A 15739-nucleotide genomic window follows, 5' to 3' on the forward strand; every position below is an offset into this window, starting at 1 on the left:
GTGGGTCGCTTTGTTTTGTTTTAGAAGGAAAATTCACTGACTAAAGGTAGAATGGTACTTTTGGGGGTTGCAGGCACTAAGGTCGTACTAATAGCGGACGCCTGGAAAGGTCTGGGAGGGCTTCCCAAACCCTTAGTAACAACGACGGCACTGGGGGCATGATTCCAGCCAGCAGGTCTCAAAGCGCCCTCCCCCTCCGTGCTGCAGGCCAACAGGTCTCAGAGCGCCCTCCCCCTCCGTGCTGCAGCCCAGGGGAGGAAACCGAGCCCGGGTGGGTGGCGGGACCTGGCCAGCGACTCGAGGCCGGTGAGCTGGCGTCTCAGACATCGCTGCCCTCCCTGCCCCTCCGTCGCAGGAGGGGACTCTCCTCACCTTCTAGGAAGGAGTCCCTGATGAAAGCAGGCCTGGATGCTGGGAGGCAGGCGGAGGTGAGACGCGAGGCCCAGGGGGGCCGCAGGGGGAGGGGTGGGCAGGGGGGCCTCGGGAACTTCTCACCCCTCGTCCTCCACCCAGCACCCCAGCCCTTGAGGACAGGAAAGTCGGGTAAATAAATCCGTTCTCCTCGTCGTTACTCAGTTGGGAGGGTCGCAGGGGACCCGGTGCTGGGGCGGCGGCCAGCGTGTGGTCCTGCAGCATCTGGCCGGCGGCGGAGAGCAGAGGGGGCCCTGCTTCACACAGGAGAGCCCAGGGCGCCTGGCTCCGTCCCGCAGGCACCGACAGCAGCCGGATGCAGCGTGAAGCCCCAGACATTGTGCAAATACCTCCTCAGCCCTCGGAACGCTGAGTTCATCTGGGAAAATCACCGCCGGAAATGCCATTTTTATCGGTTAGAGGAGGACCGAGATCTTTCCGTGAAAATAAATGCTTCTTTTCTTTAAAGAAAATTGGCAATTTGCCTTAAAATTTTTTATTGAAGTAATTCTATTCTATTTGAATGATGTTGGGAGATAAAAACCCTCCATTATGCCTTTTTTAAAATGAATTACAATTTAGAAAAATCCCAATAATAGAAAATGACATAAAAGGTACATAACATAATCCTTATCTTGTTTTCCTTACTAGTCTCTCTCGTTGGTTGTGTGTAATTGGCATCTCTTCAAAGAGAAAATGGGGAATTGGAATCAAGTGGCATTCATTTATTTGAGTTTTAAGATTGAATATGCTTTTTTTTTGGGGGGGGGTACGCGGCCTGTCACCGCCGTGGCCTCTCCCGTTGCGGAGCACAGGCTCTGGACGCGCAGGCTCAGCGGCCATGGCTCACGGGCCCAGCCGCTCCACGGCATGTGAGATCCTCCCGGACCGGGACACGAACCCGTGTCCCCTGCATCGGCAGGTGGACTCCCAACCACTGCACCACCAGGGAAGCCCCTGAATATGCTTTTTGACGGATTTTCTTCTGAACCTTAGCGTAGTTCCTCTTACATGTAGGTGCTCAATAAAAGACCGTTGAATTAAGGAAGGGTTGGTTTTAATTTTCCGTGGTCACAGTCGTATTTCTAACAGAATGACAGAGGATGAATCCGGTTGCTCTCTTGGGGTGGTCCAAGATCACCTTGTGTGAGGTGACCTTCCTGTTGATCGATGAGCCTGTGGATCGCCTGAGGGTCTTGTTACGAGCAGGTCCAGCTCAGGTCTGGGGTGAGGCTCAAGATCCTGCGTTCCTGACCCCCGGGGAGGCCGGTGCTGCAGGCCTGCAGAGCACACGGGGTGTGAGGAGCCAGGCAGATGGAGTGCAGATGGTGTTAAAGCCCTGAGCACCTCGCACTGGTGAGAGTTTTGTTTGTTTGTCTTTAAAGGTATGACACCGAGGGAAGAGGGCACATTACTTACCAAGAAGTTTTACAGAAATTGGGGGTTAACTGTTCAGAGGCTATTCATCAGCCCTACGCAGAGGATTATTTCAACTTCATGGGTCATTTCACGAAGCCACAGCAGGTGCAAGAAGAGATGAAGGAGCAGAGCACGGAGAGGGCCGTGCCGGCCGGGTGAGTCTGTGAGCACACGGCCCGGGGGCCGGCGTCCGCTCCTCGTTGACCCTTGCAGCACTGTTTGTTCTGAAGTGGTACCTCCCAGTGCTGGCAAAGCTGCCGTGAAATTGTAATACTCGTTCACTGCTGTAGATTCTAGAAATCGGCGCTAAGTCACAAAGCTACAAAGGAGTTAAAGAGCTATAAGCCTACGCCACCCTACACAGTCACACTCTCAGGTCACCCTTGAGAACTGAACCTTTGAGGCGTCTACTAACCTAAGCCCCTGGCCCCTCCCCTGGACAAGTAGAATGGAGGTTCCACGAGGACATGCCTGTCTCCACCTGGTTCAGAACAGTGCTTGATGCCTAGTAGGCACCCAGTGAGTATTTGTCCAGCGAATGAATAAAGGGACAGACACATTCTTTAACTCAACTTAACACAACTTTAACTTTGGGACTTTATCCCAAAGAAATAATGCGGAAGAGGCCAGCAGTTTAGCAGGTAGAAGGTATGACTTGCAGTGTGTTTTCAACAGCAGCAACAAAAGGACACCTGTCGGCTTCCCTGGTGGCGCAGCGGTTGAGAGTCCGCCTGCCAATGCAGGGGACACGGGTTCGTGCCCCAGTCCTGGAGGATCCCACATGCCATGGAGCGGCTGGGCCCGTGGGCCGTGGCCGCTGGGCCTGCGCGTCCGGAGCCTGTGCTCCGTGGTGGGAGGGGCCACAGCAGTGAGAGGCCCGCGTACCACAAAAAAAAAAGAAAGAAAAGGACACCTGTCAATCCCAGATGAGGGCCTGGCTTACGGAGCGTGGCCCCAAGGAATATGAGATGGTGTATGCCAGTTTCAACTATCACCTCAGACACTGTGGGAATGTCTGGGATAGAAGGCTAGTTGGCAATGAAGTTTTAAACAGTCTGTATAGGGACTTCCCTGCCGGTCCAGTGGTTAGGACTCCACGCTTCCACTGCAGGGGGCTCAGATTCGATCCCTGGTTGGGGAACTAAGATCCCAAGTGTCCCGTGGTGTAGCCAAAATAAATAAATAAACAGTCTGTGTACCATGATTGGAGCTACACCAAATGTACGTGCCTGTCCACAAGATGCTGTACAGAAGGTATCGTGTTGTATTTGGATGGTGGGACTGCATGTGATTCCTTTCAAAGTTTAAAAATAGTCACTGATGAAACTAGTCACTAATGCCATATTTTAAAATTCTAAAACAATGGATAAAGAAAATGTGGTACATACATATACAATGGAATATTATTCGGCCATAAAAAAGAATGAAATATTGCCATTTGTGATAACACAGCTGGACCTTGAGGGCATTATGCCAAGTGAAATAAGTCAGACAAAGAAAGACAAAAACCATATGATCTCACTTATATGTGGAATCTTTAAAAAAAAAACAAAAACCCAAGCTCATAGATACAGAAAACAGATTGGCAGTTGCCAGAGGTGAGGGTAGCGTGGGATGCCGAAGTGGGTCAAAAAGCACAACTTCCATTATGATAGAAATAGGTCCTGGGGATGTGATGTACAGCAAGGTGACTATCGTTAGTAATACTGTACTGTGTATTTGAAAGTCGCTAAGAAGGTAAATCTTAAAAGTTCTCATCCTATGGATGGTGATGGACGGTAACTATACATCCTACAGTGTATACGGATATCAAATCAGTATGTTGTATACCTGAAACTAATATGTTATATGTCAAGTATGCCTCAAAAAAAAAGGAACATAGGAGAAAATTTTGCCGCATTTGATGTGACCCTAAAGGGATGGGACAGACTTTCTCAATCAGTCTCGGTCCTGGGTGGCCGCCCATCAGCACTCCCCAGGCCTGGGACCCTGCCCCCTGCTCCAGAGGCTTACCTCCCTGGCATTCTCATCTGCGTGTCTGTCCATCTCCTGTCTGTCACTTCACCTCTCTGTCCCCATCATCTCTGAATGAGTGAATGAGCTGTTGCTAAAGAATCCCCAGAGGAAAGAAGCACTCCAAGGACACAGGGATGAAATGTAACGGCTGAATGGGGTTTAAGAGAAGGGCAGTTGGAACACACCCCTGAATTACGTCTAAGTTACTGAGTTATAAAGCCCGAAGGCAGAGAATGGAGTTGGTGAAATTTCCAGTAAAAATATGCGCAAGATTGGTACAAATATCAAATATGCCATAAAAGTAACAAAAAAGTGGAATTTATCTTTCCCAGACAGGGCTGGCCTCATCACCCACACGTGTCTTCCCTTCCCTCTCTCCTGCTACTTGTGAGTAACGAGGCTCTGGGAGGGATCTCACAGCCTCAGCATCGTCCGCATGGTCTTTCTCTTCCTGTTTCTGTTTGTTGTGCGATCGTGGATCTGTAGCTGGGAGAACTACGTGCCACTGGACGAAGCGTTTCAGATCATCAGGCTCCGAAAACTGATTCACACTCACCCGGTCCCCTCCCACCATCACGCTCCCTTACCAAAGAAATCAAGCCCGATGCATAAAAATTCATGACCGGCTTCTGTTTCCTCAAAGATGTCAGATCGCGAAATTGTCAAGTCACTTTCCCCTTCAGGATGGCCCACTTTTCAATTTCGGTGTCAGTGGGTCTTCCAGATAACCCATCAGATGCAGTGTTTCCAGGACTTTTAACCTCCTCATTTATACTGAAGCTTTGATAAGATTAAGAAACAGGAGTCGTGTTCATTCAAGTGACTGAAATTTTATGTCTGCCTCTTAAATCTAAGAGCTTTAATTTTGTTTGAAATGGCCTGAATACATTTTAAAAATTCAGAAGAATCCTTTTCTGAACCCCTATTTATTTTCCAGAGTCAGACCAGCAATAGTGAACTAGCGGCGGAAGCTCAGCCGCCTGTTCTCAAATGCAAATTGCGAGACACAGGAGCAAACCCAGCCGGGCTGCACAGGGTTCTCTCCAGTTCTCTCCAGCGTGCCGGCCAGACTGTGTGTGAGGGGCTCTGCGGCCGTCCACCGGCCGTGCCACTGCCCTCTTCGGGCTTCCGTCTCGTTGTCCAGACCAGGGACCAGACACTGTGTGGGCTGACGCGGGTTCTGCCTGGCAGTGTGGCGTGATCAGAGCTCCGAATCCTCACTTACTCTGAGCACATATTTACCCTGCGAGAGAAATAATTACTGCCTGGAAACCAGTCCAAGAAATACTGAACGCCTCAATTTTCTAAAAATATGTATCTCAAAAAAAGTTTTGATTTTTTTTATACCTTCATTTGCTTTCATTTTGAAGGATTAAGTGGAATATAATAGTTGTGATCACGAGTAATCATGTTGTAGGATGGGACAGAATTCAAAGTACACCTGTGAGGGAATCCAGGGTGTTGCTGCCCTTGGGATACATTCCCCGGACAGTTACTGCAGCTCATTTGTATCAGCTTCTCAAAGACTCACAGCAGCCAGCTCGGACCCGGAGGCCAGCAGGGGAGGGAGACGGTGACCCACGTAGCTTCAGGGTCCAAGCCTCCCTCTCCCCCCAAGTATTCCCTCAGCTTCCCCTCTTCTGATTTCTGACTTCTCTGTTGCTATGGATTATTTTTTCCAGGCACACTCAAGGAACAGTTTGTGGATATGTATCCACAAATACATATCGGAGGTGGTAGACAATTACCAGCAAAGAGTTCGTGTTTGGAGTTTCTGGCATATCCTTTTCCCTGAGTAGGAACCTCACAGCCGAACTCAAGTCAGACGGACACAGTGCTCAGTGTGGTAGGACGAGCTTCCTGGGACCTGGATGAGCGAGTTTATGGAATATAATCCATCCCCTGTAGGTCAGGTGTAAGACTGTTTATTCCTAAAAATGTCCAACTTTTTTATTCCCTTATCAATAATTTTTTTTAAGTCTGGGAAGAATTTCCCTGAAAGACTGAATCAGAAACTTGAACACATTCCTAAGAAAATCAGCCCTCGAGCACGATCAGGAGTTACAGCCGGACGCTGTCTCTGTCCCAGCAGGGGAGAGCTGGCTGAGCCCCGACACTGCACAGGCCGGCACTGTCTTCTTCCTATAAGACGGGGATGATAATTACCCTCCTCCCTTGTAGGGCTGTTGAGAAAAATAAATGGGAGAAGGTACATAAAGACAGCACAGCTTCTGGTTTCCCAACTGAGACACGCAAATTATGGGCTGTGCTTCTTAAGGACAAAGGACCTGGACCCCCGCCCCCATCAGAGCTCACTGACCAGACTCTCTGCCCTCCTTGGTTCCCGCTCCTGCATTCCTGCCTCAGGGCCTTGGCGCTGGCTGTCCCTGGGCCCAGAGAGGTCTTCCAGGGGTAAATCCCCACTGGGTCCTTGACCTCCCTGCCATCTCTGCTCAAGTGTCACCTTCCCCAGTGAGGTCCCCCTGCACCCCCTACTGGGAATTGCAGCGCCCCCTACCATGGGCATTCTCAGCCCCGCTTGTGGGTGCTCAGCTAACCCCTGACCCACTGTGCAGGGCACTGTTGTCTCCTGTTTATCGTTGGCCTTGCCCCAGGAAGAATGTAAATTCTTCTAGGGAGGCCTCTCTCATTCACTAGGTGTATCCTGACACCTAGAGCAGTACCTGGCACGTGATAGGTGCTCAACGAGTCTGCATCAAGAGGGTGGAGGTGTATTTCCCGTGTCTGTAATATCACTGTATTTTTTAATGTTTGGCTCCATTTTTAAAGCACCCACTCTAGTAAAAAGACAAGGTTGTAATTTCTCTAACATAGTTTTGCTAATGATAATAATAATAAAATGGTAATGATAAAAATGATTATTTTTTTCCAGAATACCTTTCAATGTAAATGTTACATCAAGGCTGCAGAGCATCTTCAAAATTCATTGTCAGACGAAGCGTCAAATCATCACATTAGAATGATCATGGAACTCTTGCTTTAAAGAAATTATTTGTTTTCCCGGTTTTAGTGTGTGTCTCAAATGCATTCTCTTTCAGGGATAAGCTTAAGGACCTCTATCGAGATATCAGCAAAGCACGCATCAAACTAGATACATCCAAAAATGGCTACACATCCTTATGCAAGATGCAGAGGTTGCTGCAGGAGTGCGGCTGTCCTCTGAAGGCAGAGGAGCTGGCCGATCTTCTAACTAGGTTTTCTACGATGAGGCAATACGTTTCTTACAGCACTGAAAATCAGGTTGCCGCATTGCTTTCGTGAATTTCTTCCTTTCCCGTCCACTCAAACAGCCTTTCGGCATTGAAATAACCTCTGTGCCACCAAAAACTCAGTCTCTATCTGTGTACAGAAGTAAAACTGTAGTGTGGTACTCATAGAACTTATATAATACTATAAACCAATGGGATCTCCATTAAAGAAAAGAAAGAATGAATCTTCAAATGCTCCTCTGTCTGGGCTGCGTTCTAATGGGTTTCAGTCAACTCAAAGCAAAAAGAAAGCAACTTGACAAATCCATGGCTTTTCCTGGTGTGTCTCAGCAGCATGGTCATCCTTTTTTAACATTATTTTCATTTCACCCACGTTATTCATGCACTTGGGCAGGAGTCAAGTCGCCCTGCAAGGCTTATTAAAAACAGCAGCCCCCTGCCCTGCTATCCTCCCCATCTCCTCCCCAGAGTCTATAACTTCCAGTGCTTTAATTCGTATCTTCTGGTACTTAACTCAGTAGTTCTAAGTGACAAACTTATACAGCTACTTCTTGATCTTTCACTTCTAGGCAGTGACTATCAACTTCCTACCAGGAAGATGCAGATTTAACTCTTTTTCACCCATCGCATAACCACCAACCACCTCACCCCGCAGCCCCCACCACCCCGTGGAGACACGCGCAAACTTACCCCGTTGTCCCCCCATATTGCTGTGTCACAGTTTGGTGTAGTTCAGTATTCAGGCTTTCTGTTACTGTGACTAGCTGATCACTTTTCTTTTCCCGTAGAACATGCTGTTTGCCCTGGAGTTAATAATAATTTTTTCTGTTTGCTCAGTTTCCATGTAGTTCTTATCACTAATTAAACCCCCAACCCACCCCAGCTTGTGAAATCTCTTTCCAGTATGTTCAGACACCTCAGCTGATCTGTCAGCTTCGTCTTCTTGGACGTCCCTTTTCACGTTCTTCAACTCTCAGAAATTTTCTTGATTTACTTCATTAAAGAGTTCCTCTCCTGTTTGTTTCTTTCTGAGCCTCCTGTTGTTACTGATTACTGAGCCACCCAGAGTGTCTCCTTATATTTTAAACCTTCCCCGTCCTCCATCTCTTTTTCTTCTTGCTCCACCTTCTGGGAGACCTCCTCAGTTTTAGTTCGCAACCCTTCTTTTGAGATTTTTGTCTCTGCTAATCATACTTATCATATTTTAAATTGCCAGAACTTGTTTTTATTCTCAGAATTTTCCTTTTCTTTAGCGTCCTGTTCTTGTTTCATGGATATACTAGTTCATGTCTCTGAAGATATTAAGAATAGATTTTTTTAAAGTTTTCTTCACTTGAGAAGTCTCTCCTCAGTGTTGCTTTTTTCTGCTCTCTTCCATGTTAGACATTTTCCTCAAAAATATGCTCCTATTAAGAATGAGATACTAAGAGATAGATTAAAAGTTCTGCACAGATGGGGAGAGCTAGTCAACTTCAGTTTGAACCGCTTTGGCAGGGTAATCTGCCAAAGAAGACTCCCAATGTCAGAATATTTAAAACTTTTCTTTGGGGCTGGTCAGATTTCCCAGGGATTAGGGTTGCCAGATAAGACATAGAGTGCCCATTTAAATTTGAATTCCAGATAAACAGTATTTTTTTTAGTGTAAGTATGTGCCATGCGATATTTGGTACATATTTATACTAAAAGTTATTTTTGTTTATCTGAAATTCTAATTTAATTGAGTATCCTTCTAGGCTTCTGTTTGTTTCTTTGTTTTTCTAAACCTGGCGACCCAACCAGAGAAGACTTGTTGGCCTCCAGCTGCCAGCACTCTGGGAGCTGGCTGGGAACAGAAGGCTGGAAGTTTCAACAGTCAGCATGATAAGCTGAATAATGCCCCCAAAGATATTTAAGTCCTAATTCCTGGAACCTGTGGATGTCACCTTATATGGAAAGAGACTTTATGGATGTGATGAAGTTAAGGAACTTGAGAAGGGGAGGTGATCCTGGGTTATATGGGTGGGCCCAGTGTGATCACAAGTGTCCTTATAAGAGGGAGTCAGGGAGAGATTTCACCCAGAAGTGACCACAGAAGGAGAAATTGGAGCGATGTGGCCACAAGCCAAGGATCGCCAGCGGCCACCGGAAGCTGGAAGAGGCAAAGAACAGATTATCCCCTAGAGCCTCTCGGGGGAGCACAGCCCAGCTGACACCGTGATTTCTGCCCAGTGAAGCTGATTTCCAACTTCTGGTGTCCAGAACAGTAGGAGAATAGATGTGTGCTGTTTAAAGCCACCCACTTCGTGGCATCATGTTATAGAGTCACAGGAAACTAATAGAGTCAGTATAAAAGCTTTCACTTAACTCCCCTCTTTTCATTAAGAACCCTCCCTGTTTTGAACTGTGACAAACACTTACCATCTGCAGAGGACACCCCTCCAGATCCTCCACTGTGTGTGGTGGGCGGATGGGGGCCAGGCACCCAGCCTGGGGAGTCTGAGGAGGGGCACAGGGTCGAATTGCATCCCCCACAGGCTTTTAGCCAATCTTTGTCTTTTAACCCCACTTTCATTCCTACATCTAGGTGTACCTGGAGCCCACTTCTGGAGGCTCTGAGGGTTTGCAGGGTGTATCGGATACCCTTCCGTGTTCCTTCTGTTGGTTCCAGGAGGAGATTTCTTGAATCTGATGCGTCTGTTCTCCCTCATCCATCAAATTCCCAGCAGCTGTTGTGTTCTTCCACTTTCTCACCATCCTTCGTGTTTTCTGCTGGTGTTCTGCAAACTCCAGCCAGCATCAGAAACTGGGCTTGCTGGGCCCCTCCCTTGGGCTCTCTGACTTAGCAGGCCTGGGAATCTGCATTTCCAACGAGGCCCTGGGTGATGCTGATGCTGCTGGACTAGAGCATCCCAAGAACCACTGTCTGACGCCTTTTAAAAACGCCTTCTTCTGTCACTTTAGAAGGAACGGAGCTAGTTATGTGCGTTCAAGCCACTTTAACTGCAAGTCCTATCCTCTTATAATTTTAAACCCAAATAACTCAGAGTTGACTGGTCCTCCTCGGACTGCTTTTGCATGCAGTTTCTGACTTGTGGTGTCCCTTAGCTGTGCTGGCTGGAAGCTCTGTGACTAAGTGCATGGGTCTTGTGTTCCTCTCTTTGTGAGGTGAGGATACTAGCACCCCTCCCCTCCCTTTAGAAGATGTTAGCGGTTGCTCTAGGGTTTGCAGTGCACATGAACAGCTAGCCTAAGTCCACTGTCAAATAACACATTAAACACATTGCTACTTCACGGGAGGCGCAGGCGCCTTATGACAAACTAAGTGTCCCTGAATCCTCTCCTGCCCCCTGTAACATTGCTCTTACTCATGTCACTTTTCCATTTGCTGTAGTCACCCAATACATTGTTATTGTTACTTTGAACAATGATCTATTAGATCAACTAAGAATAAGAAGAATAAAAGATATTATTTTACCTTCATTTATTCCTTCTCTTATGCTCTTTCTTCCTTCAGGTAGATCCACGTTTCTGACCTGTCTGATTTTCCTTCTCTCAGAAGAATGTGTTCTAGCATGTTTTGAAGGGCAGGGTGGCTGGTGATGAATTCCCTCAGTGATTGTTTGTCGGAGAAGGTATTTATTTCTCCTTCACTTTTGGAGGATAATTTCACTGGTTATAGAATTCTAGGTTGGTGATTTTTTCCTTTCCACACTCTAAATATTTCAGTCCACTCTCTTCTTGCTTGCATGATTTCTGATGAGAAGCCCCATGTAATTCTTATCTTTTTTCCTCTGTAGATGCTTTCCCCCCTCTCTGGCTTCTTTCAAGATTTTCTCTTTGTCTTTGATTTTCAGCAGTTTGAGTATGATATAAGTGGGTATAGTTTTTGTTATTTTTCTGCGTGGTGTTCTCTGAGCTTCCTGGAAATGTGCCTTGTGTCTATTATTAATTTTGGAAAATTCTTGGCCGTTATTACGTCAAATGTTTTTTTCTGATTCTTTCTTTTTCTCCTTCTGGTATTCCAATTATGAGTATGTTCCACTTTTGAAACTGTCCCACAGTTCTTGGATGTTCTGCTCTGGGGTTTTTTTTTTCCACTCTTTTTTTCTCTTTGCATTTCAATTCAGGAATTTTCTTATTGACATACTTCAAGCTCACTGATTTTTTCCTACCCATGTCCAGTCTACTGATGAGCCCATTAAAACGCATTCTTCATTTCTGTTAATGCTGTTTTTCATTTCCAGGATTTCCTTTGATTCCTAAGAAGGAGTATCCATCCCTGCTTACATTAGCCATTTGTTGTATGTGTTGTCCACTTTTGCCATTGGACTCCTTTACAATTTAATCATAGTTGGTCATTTTAAATTCCCTGTCTGATAATTCCAAACTACATCATGTCTGAGACTGGTTCCCATGCTTGCTTTGCTGTCCCTTCAGACTGTGTTTCTTCTTGCCTTTTAGCATGCCTTGCAGCTTTATTGTTGTTGAAAGCCAGACATGACACACTGGGTAATAGGAACTGAGGTAAGCAAGCATTTCACGTGAGCTTGTATGTTAATTTGGGCAGGAGGTGGGCTGTGTTTAGTGCTGCTGTAGCTGTCAGTGCCAAGGGCTTGGATTTCCTAGAGTGTCCTTGTTTTTGTCCCTCCTGTTTCCTTAGGCTTCCCTAGGAACTCCTCCTTAAATAGAGTCTGTGTTTGCAGCTCTTTCCTTTGTAACCCACTGTTGTTATGCTGGAGCTGGCTTGATGTGGTGGTAAGGGATGAGGGAGGGGAAAGATTCTCTACTCTTATGATGAAATCTCAGTCTTTCAGTGGGCTTGAGTCCCTGGGCTGCAACCTTCAGAGATGTTTCTTAGCTTTTTTTTCTCCCTCAGATGAGACAGGAAGTCTAGAGGGGGCTGAAGTTGGCTCACTGCCTTTCCCGCAGATGGGATAAGGCTCTGGTAAATTCTTTTCCCTTGGAAAATCATTACGCTGAAGCTTCTGGGCATATTTCCCTAGGATTATTATTCCCCTTCCCCGGCCAGAGCCAAGAGGAGACCATCTTCAGATTTCCACTGTGATAACCTAGTGGGGTTCTTGACGGTAAAGCCCATGAAAGTCCCTAAGACTGGGCCCCCAGGGGTTTCTCAGCCTCACACTAGTCCACACACAGCCTCCACCATTGCTCAAGTTACCACTTAAGTGTTCCTGCCAGCTCCAAAGGCCTTTGCTCCAGGAAGAGCAGATCTTGGCTGTAATTCTCTATGTTCACCCATCTCTCCAGATTTTGGGGTGACGTTTTGCCCTGTGACCTCAATTTTCTGATGGGACCAAGAAAAACCATTGGTTTTCAGTTTGTTCAGCTTCTTTCTTATTGTGAAGATGAAAGGGACACTTCCAAGTGTCAGAGCTCCCCCTCTTCCTATCACTTTCCCTCTCCATGTCCCATCTTTTGTCAGCTACAGTTTTTCTTTGGAAGAGCTAGTTAAATTTAACTTCTAAATGTCCTACAGCCACAACCAGGTTCTCTCTGCTTGGTTCATTGCTTGATTATAAAACTCAAAAACCATTAAACGGCATTTCATAATTATGACTATGTACATATTCATAATTCATAATATTCAATGTCCGGGTAATGAATGAAAATTAGCTTTCTTCTCAGTGGCACTATCCCTGGGCCTCTGTGTCCACCTTGTTGTAGGCAAACCTGGGGGTACCCATGCATCTTTTCTAAGCCCTTTGGGGAAAGGCGGTTCTTCACTGTGAGCTGCTTCCAAGGACATAGAGAGTAGGGTGATCTCTTTAACCGTTGCTGTTTTCTGAACACGGGGCTCGGGTGAAGTTCAACATTGTCAACCTTAAGCTTTCCCCGGAATTCTGCACCACTTTCTGTTCTCTCCATTTTTCCCCTGCTGTCCTCCATCGTAGAGCCTCGCTCCCCACTCTCCCATTCCAGGTCTGTCACCCAAGATTGTCCTGGGCTGTCCCCACTATTCTCCAGGGCTGGATCCCCTGTTTCTTATATCCCACATCTTTTTATTTATTAATTTACATTCTTATTTTGCTGGAGTACTTCCTGGAGTAATCTCCTAAGAAAGTGGGGGAACAGGAAATAAATTTTCTCAGTTCTTTGTCTGAAACTATTTTTTATTTTCCTTCACACACATTGTTAGCTCGCCTGAACATAGACTCCTAGGGAGAAAATCATTTTCCCGTAAAGCTTTGAAGGACAGTGCTCCATTGTCTGTGTGTGTGTATGTGTATGTGTGAGTGTGTGCAAGTGTATGAGTGTGTATGTGAGTGTGTGTTAAGTGTGTGTGTGAATGTGTGTATAGGGGAAAGAGGACCGTTTCATCCTCAAATGCCTGTATGTTCTTTTCTTCCTTAAACATGGTCTCCTCTCACTAAATCTATTTCCAGCTGAACAAGAATTCAAATGCATTCAGTGAATAAACCATGGAAAAATAGCACCAGATAAATAATTAACTAAATGATTACAAGAGAGTCTTGTTAAAACGTAGTTAGGCTTGATACTTTTATAAGCAACGACACAAGGGCTGTGGAATTTCTGTAGTCCACCTGTCGGTGGGGTGATCAACTTTTTTACGAATCAAAACCTTAATAAGGATCCATCGCTCAGCCGCTTGTTTCTTCTCAAAGACCTCTTGATGATAAACATCTCTGTTATTTATAATTATATGTAGATTGTTCTTTTCTAGATCCAAAATAGACTTTTCTAAATAATACTGAGATTAGCATATGCATTTGATTTTATTACTAAATTTTAATACCAAGTTGGCAATTTATCCTGCTGATGAAATAGAGCTGATTATCCTTTTCCTCCGTGTCTCCGTCGTGTAAGCCAGCAACGCGGGGCCTGTGGACGGCAGCTCTGCAGCTGTGGGCTGGAGAAGCACAGCCCTTGGCTTGTTCTCTTTAGGAGCAGATACCCGAGTCGCTGGAAACCTTCCTCTCCGGCTTCCCGACGTTCCAAACTGTTCTTTGACACACGCTCCATCCTGCTGAAAGAAAGTTCAGGGGTCAAGGTGCCAGCAATCCTCAGGGAATCTAAGCTACAGAGATGTGAACTTTGAATGCAATTAAGCTTTATTTTGAGTTATCTTACATGGTTCGTAAATATGCTCTATATTCTCACGAAACGTGGATTTGCTCTCGCGATGTATTCTTGTAGAAGGTAAAGGTATTCTCTTCTGTGTCGGAGTGCTCTTTTTCTGCGTGGATGTCCTTGTTGAGACACAGAGACACACACCCAGATGGAATTTCTAACTGAGAAAATACTAAACGATGTAGGTTTTGTAAAAATATGTTGTGAGTGCTTTCAGCTTGACAGCATAGTTTCAACCATTCTTGAAAAAGGATTTAGCATCTATTTTACTCAGTTCCTCTTTTCCTTTTCGCTGTCTTTATTGTACTTCCTTTATTGTCAGATTCCCATTTCGCAGTGCAGGCCCTCGTTAGCTAAGGTCCCGATGACCACACCCCTACCCGCCCCCCGACCCCACAGTCCTGCCCCCGGACCAGCTCTGCCATCACCATCACATGCATCTCCCCAGGATCCGACTCTGCACATGTCGCGTCCCTGCCGAAGCACCTTCATCTGCGCCTGCCACGGGGCCAGATTCCTCAACCAGGCCTCCTCCTCCATCCTCTGCTCTTCAAGCCCATGAGCCCACCGTCCAGCCTTCAAGTCTCAGAGCTTCAGGGCAGGACAGTCTGTGGCCCCCCCAGCCGGCAGTGGCCCCACACTCTCTCCTGTCATAGCCCTTCCCCTGTGCCCTTAGACTGCAGTCTTCGTGTGTGCTCGTCTAATAGCATAGCTGACTGGTGTGCGTGCACCTGCAGGCCAGGGAACTGTGTCTCAACATTATTCATGTTCTCCACACTGTTCTGTGCTCAGCAAATGTTTGTTGAATGAATAAGTGATGATTTTTAAAATTAATATATTGTTTTCTTTCTTTTGGGACAAGTTGGGGAATCAGCTGGCATGGTAATTCCATCAATTACCTCGACTTCTTGAGAGCAGTGGAGAATAGCAAGCCGACAAAACCTCAGCCACAAGAGAAAGAGGAGAGCGTGCTGATCAATTTTGCGACCCTAAGTCCAGAGGAGGTTCTGGAGAACATCCAGGAGGCCGTTGCCTCCTCCAGTCCGGCTTTGTCAACGGTATGAGAGAAAGCACGTGCTTTTTACTGTGGAAACTGAAGTTCTGGGGTTCACTCCAATTCCTAAAACCAGCTCTCAGTCCTGCCCCTCATCCTGGGCCCCTCCACCTCTCGCCACTCTCCTTGGGGCATCAGAACTCGATGGTTGGTCGAGAACGGATTGTTCACTGGAGCAAACGTGTATCCGCTTTTGCTCTGTACAAAGCTACTGTGAGCATGCCCAGCATGTGTTCTGTGAGACGAAAGTGCTCGGTGTTTAGCAAAGGCTGGGTCTGCAGTGAGGGCAAGGGGTTCTGTGCAGAGGGCAGAGGACAGAGGCCTCAGGGGAGCCCGGGCCAGTGGGGAATGAGCGACGCCAGGTGGCCTTGAAGATGTTGGCCGGGGCCAGGCGGTGGCACAAAGCCTCACCATGACTGGGAGCCCAGGGCAGGGGGTGTAAGAACGGGGTCCCCCGAGTACACTGACATTTAGGCTGACGTCTGTGTGACCCCGGGGGGACGTGCCGAGACCCGGTGTA

General features: G+C 46.8%; 1 protein-coding gene across 1 annotated transcript in view; it reads left to right on the top strand.

The window, feature by feature from the left end:
- The window catches only part of EFCAB6 (EF-hand calcium binding domain 6), a 217026-nt gene that overhangs the window by 160213 nt on the left and 41074 nt on the right, over window positions 1–15739 (top strand). The window contains 3 exon segments of the mRNA XM_024737554.1: window positions 1797–1985; window positions 6906–7061; window positions 15028–15223. Coding sequence (XP_024593322.1) covers window positions 1797–1985; window positions 6906–7061; window positions 15028–15223 — 541 coding nt within the window.

This window comes from Neophocaena asiaeorientalis, unplaced genomic scaffold (genome assembly GCF_003031525.2).
Source record: "Neophocaena asiaeorientalis asiaeorientalis breed wild unplaced genomic scaffold, Neophocaena_asiaeorientalis_V1.1 scaffold242, whole genome shotgun sequence".
Lineage (NCBI taxonomy): Eukaryota > Metazoa > Chordata > Mammalia > Artiodactyla > Phocoenidae > Neophocaena > Neophocaena asiaeorientalis.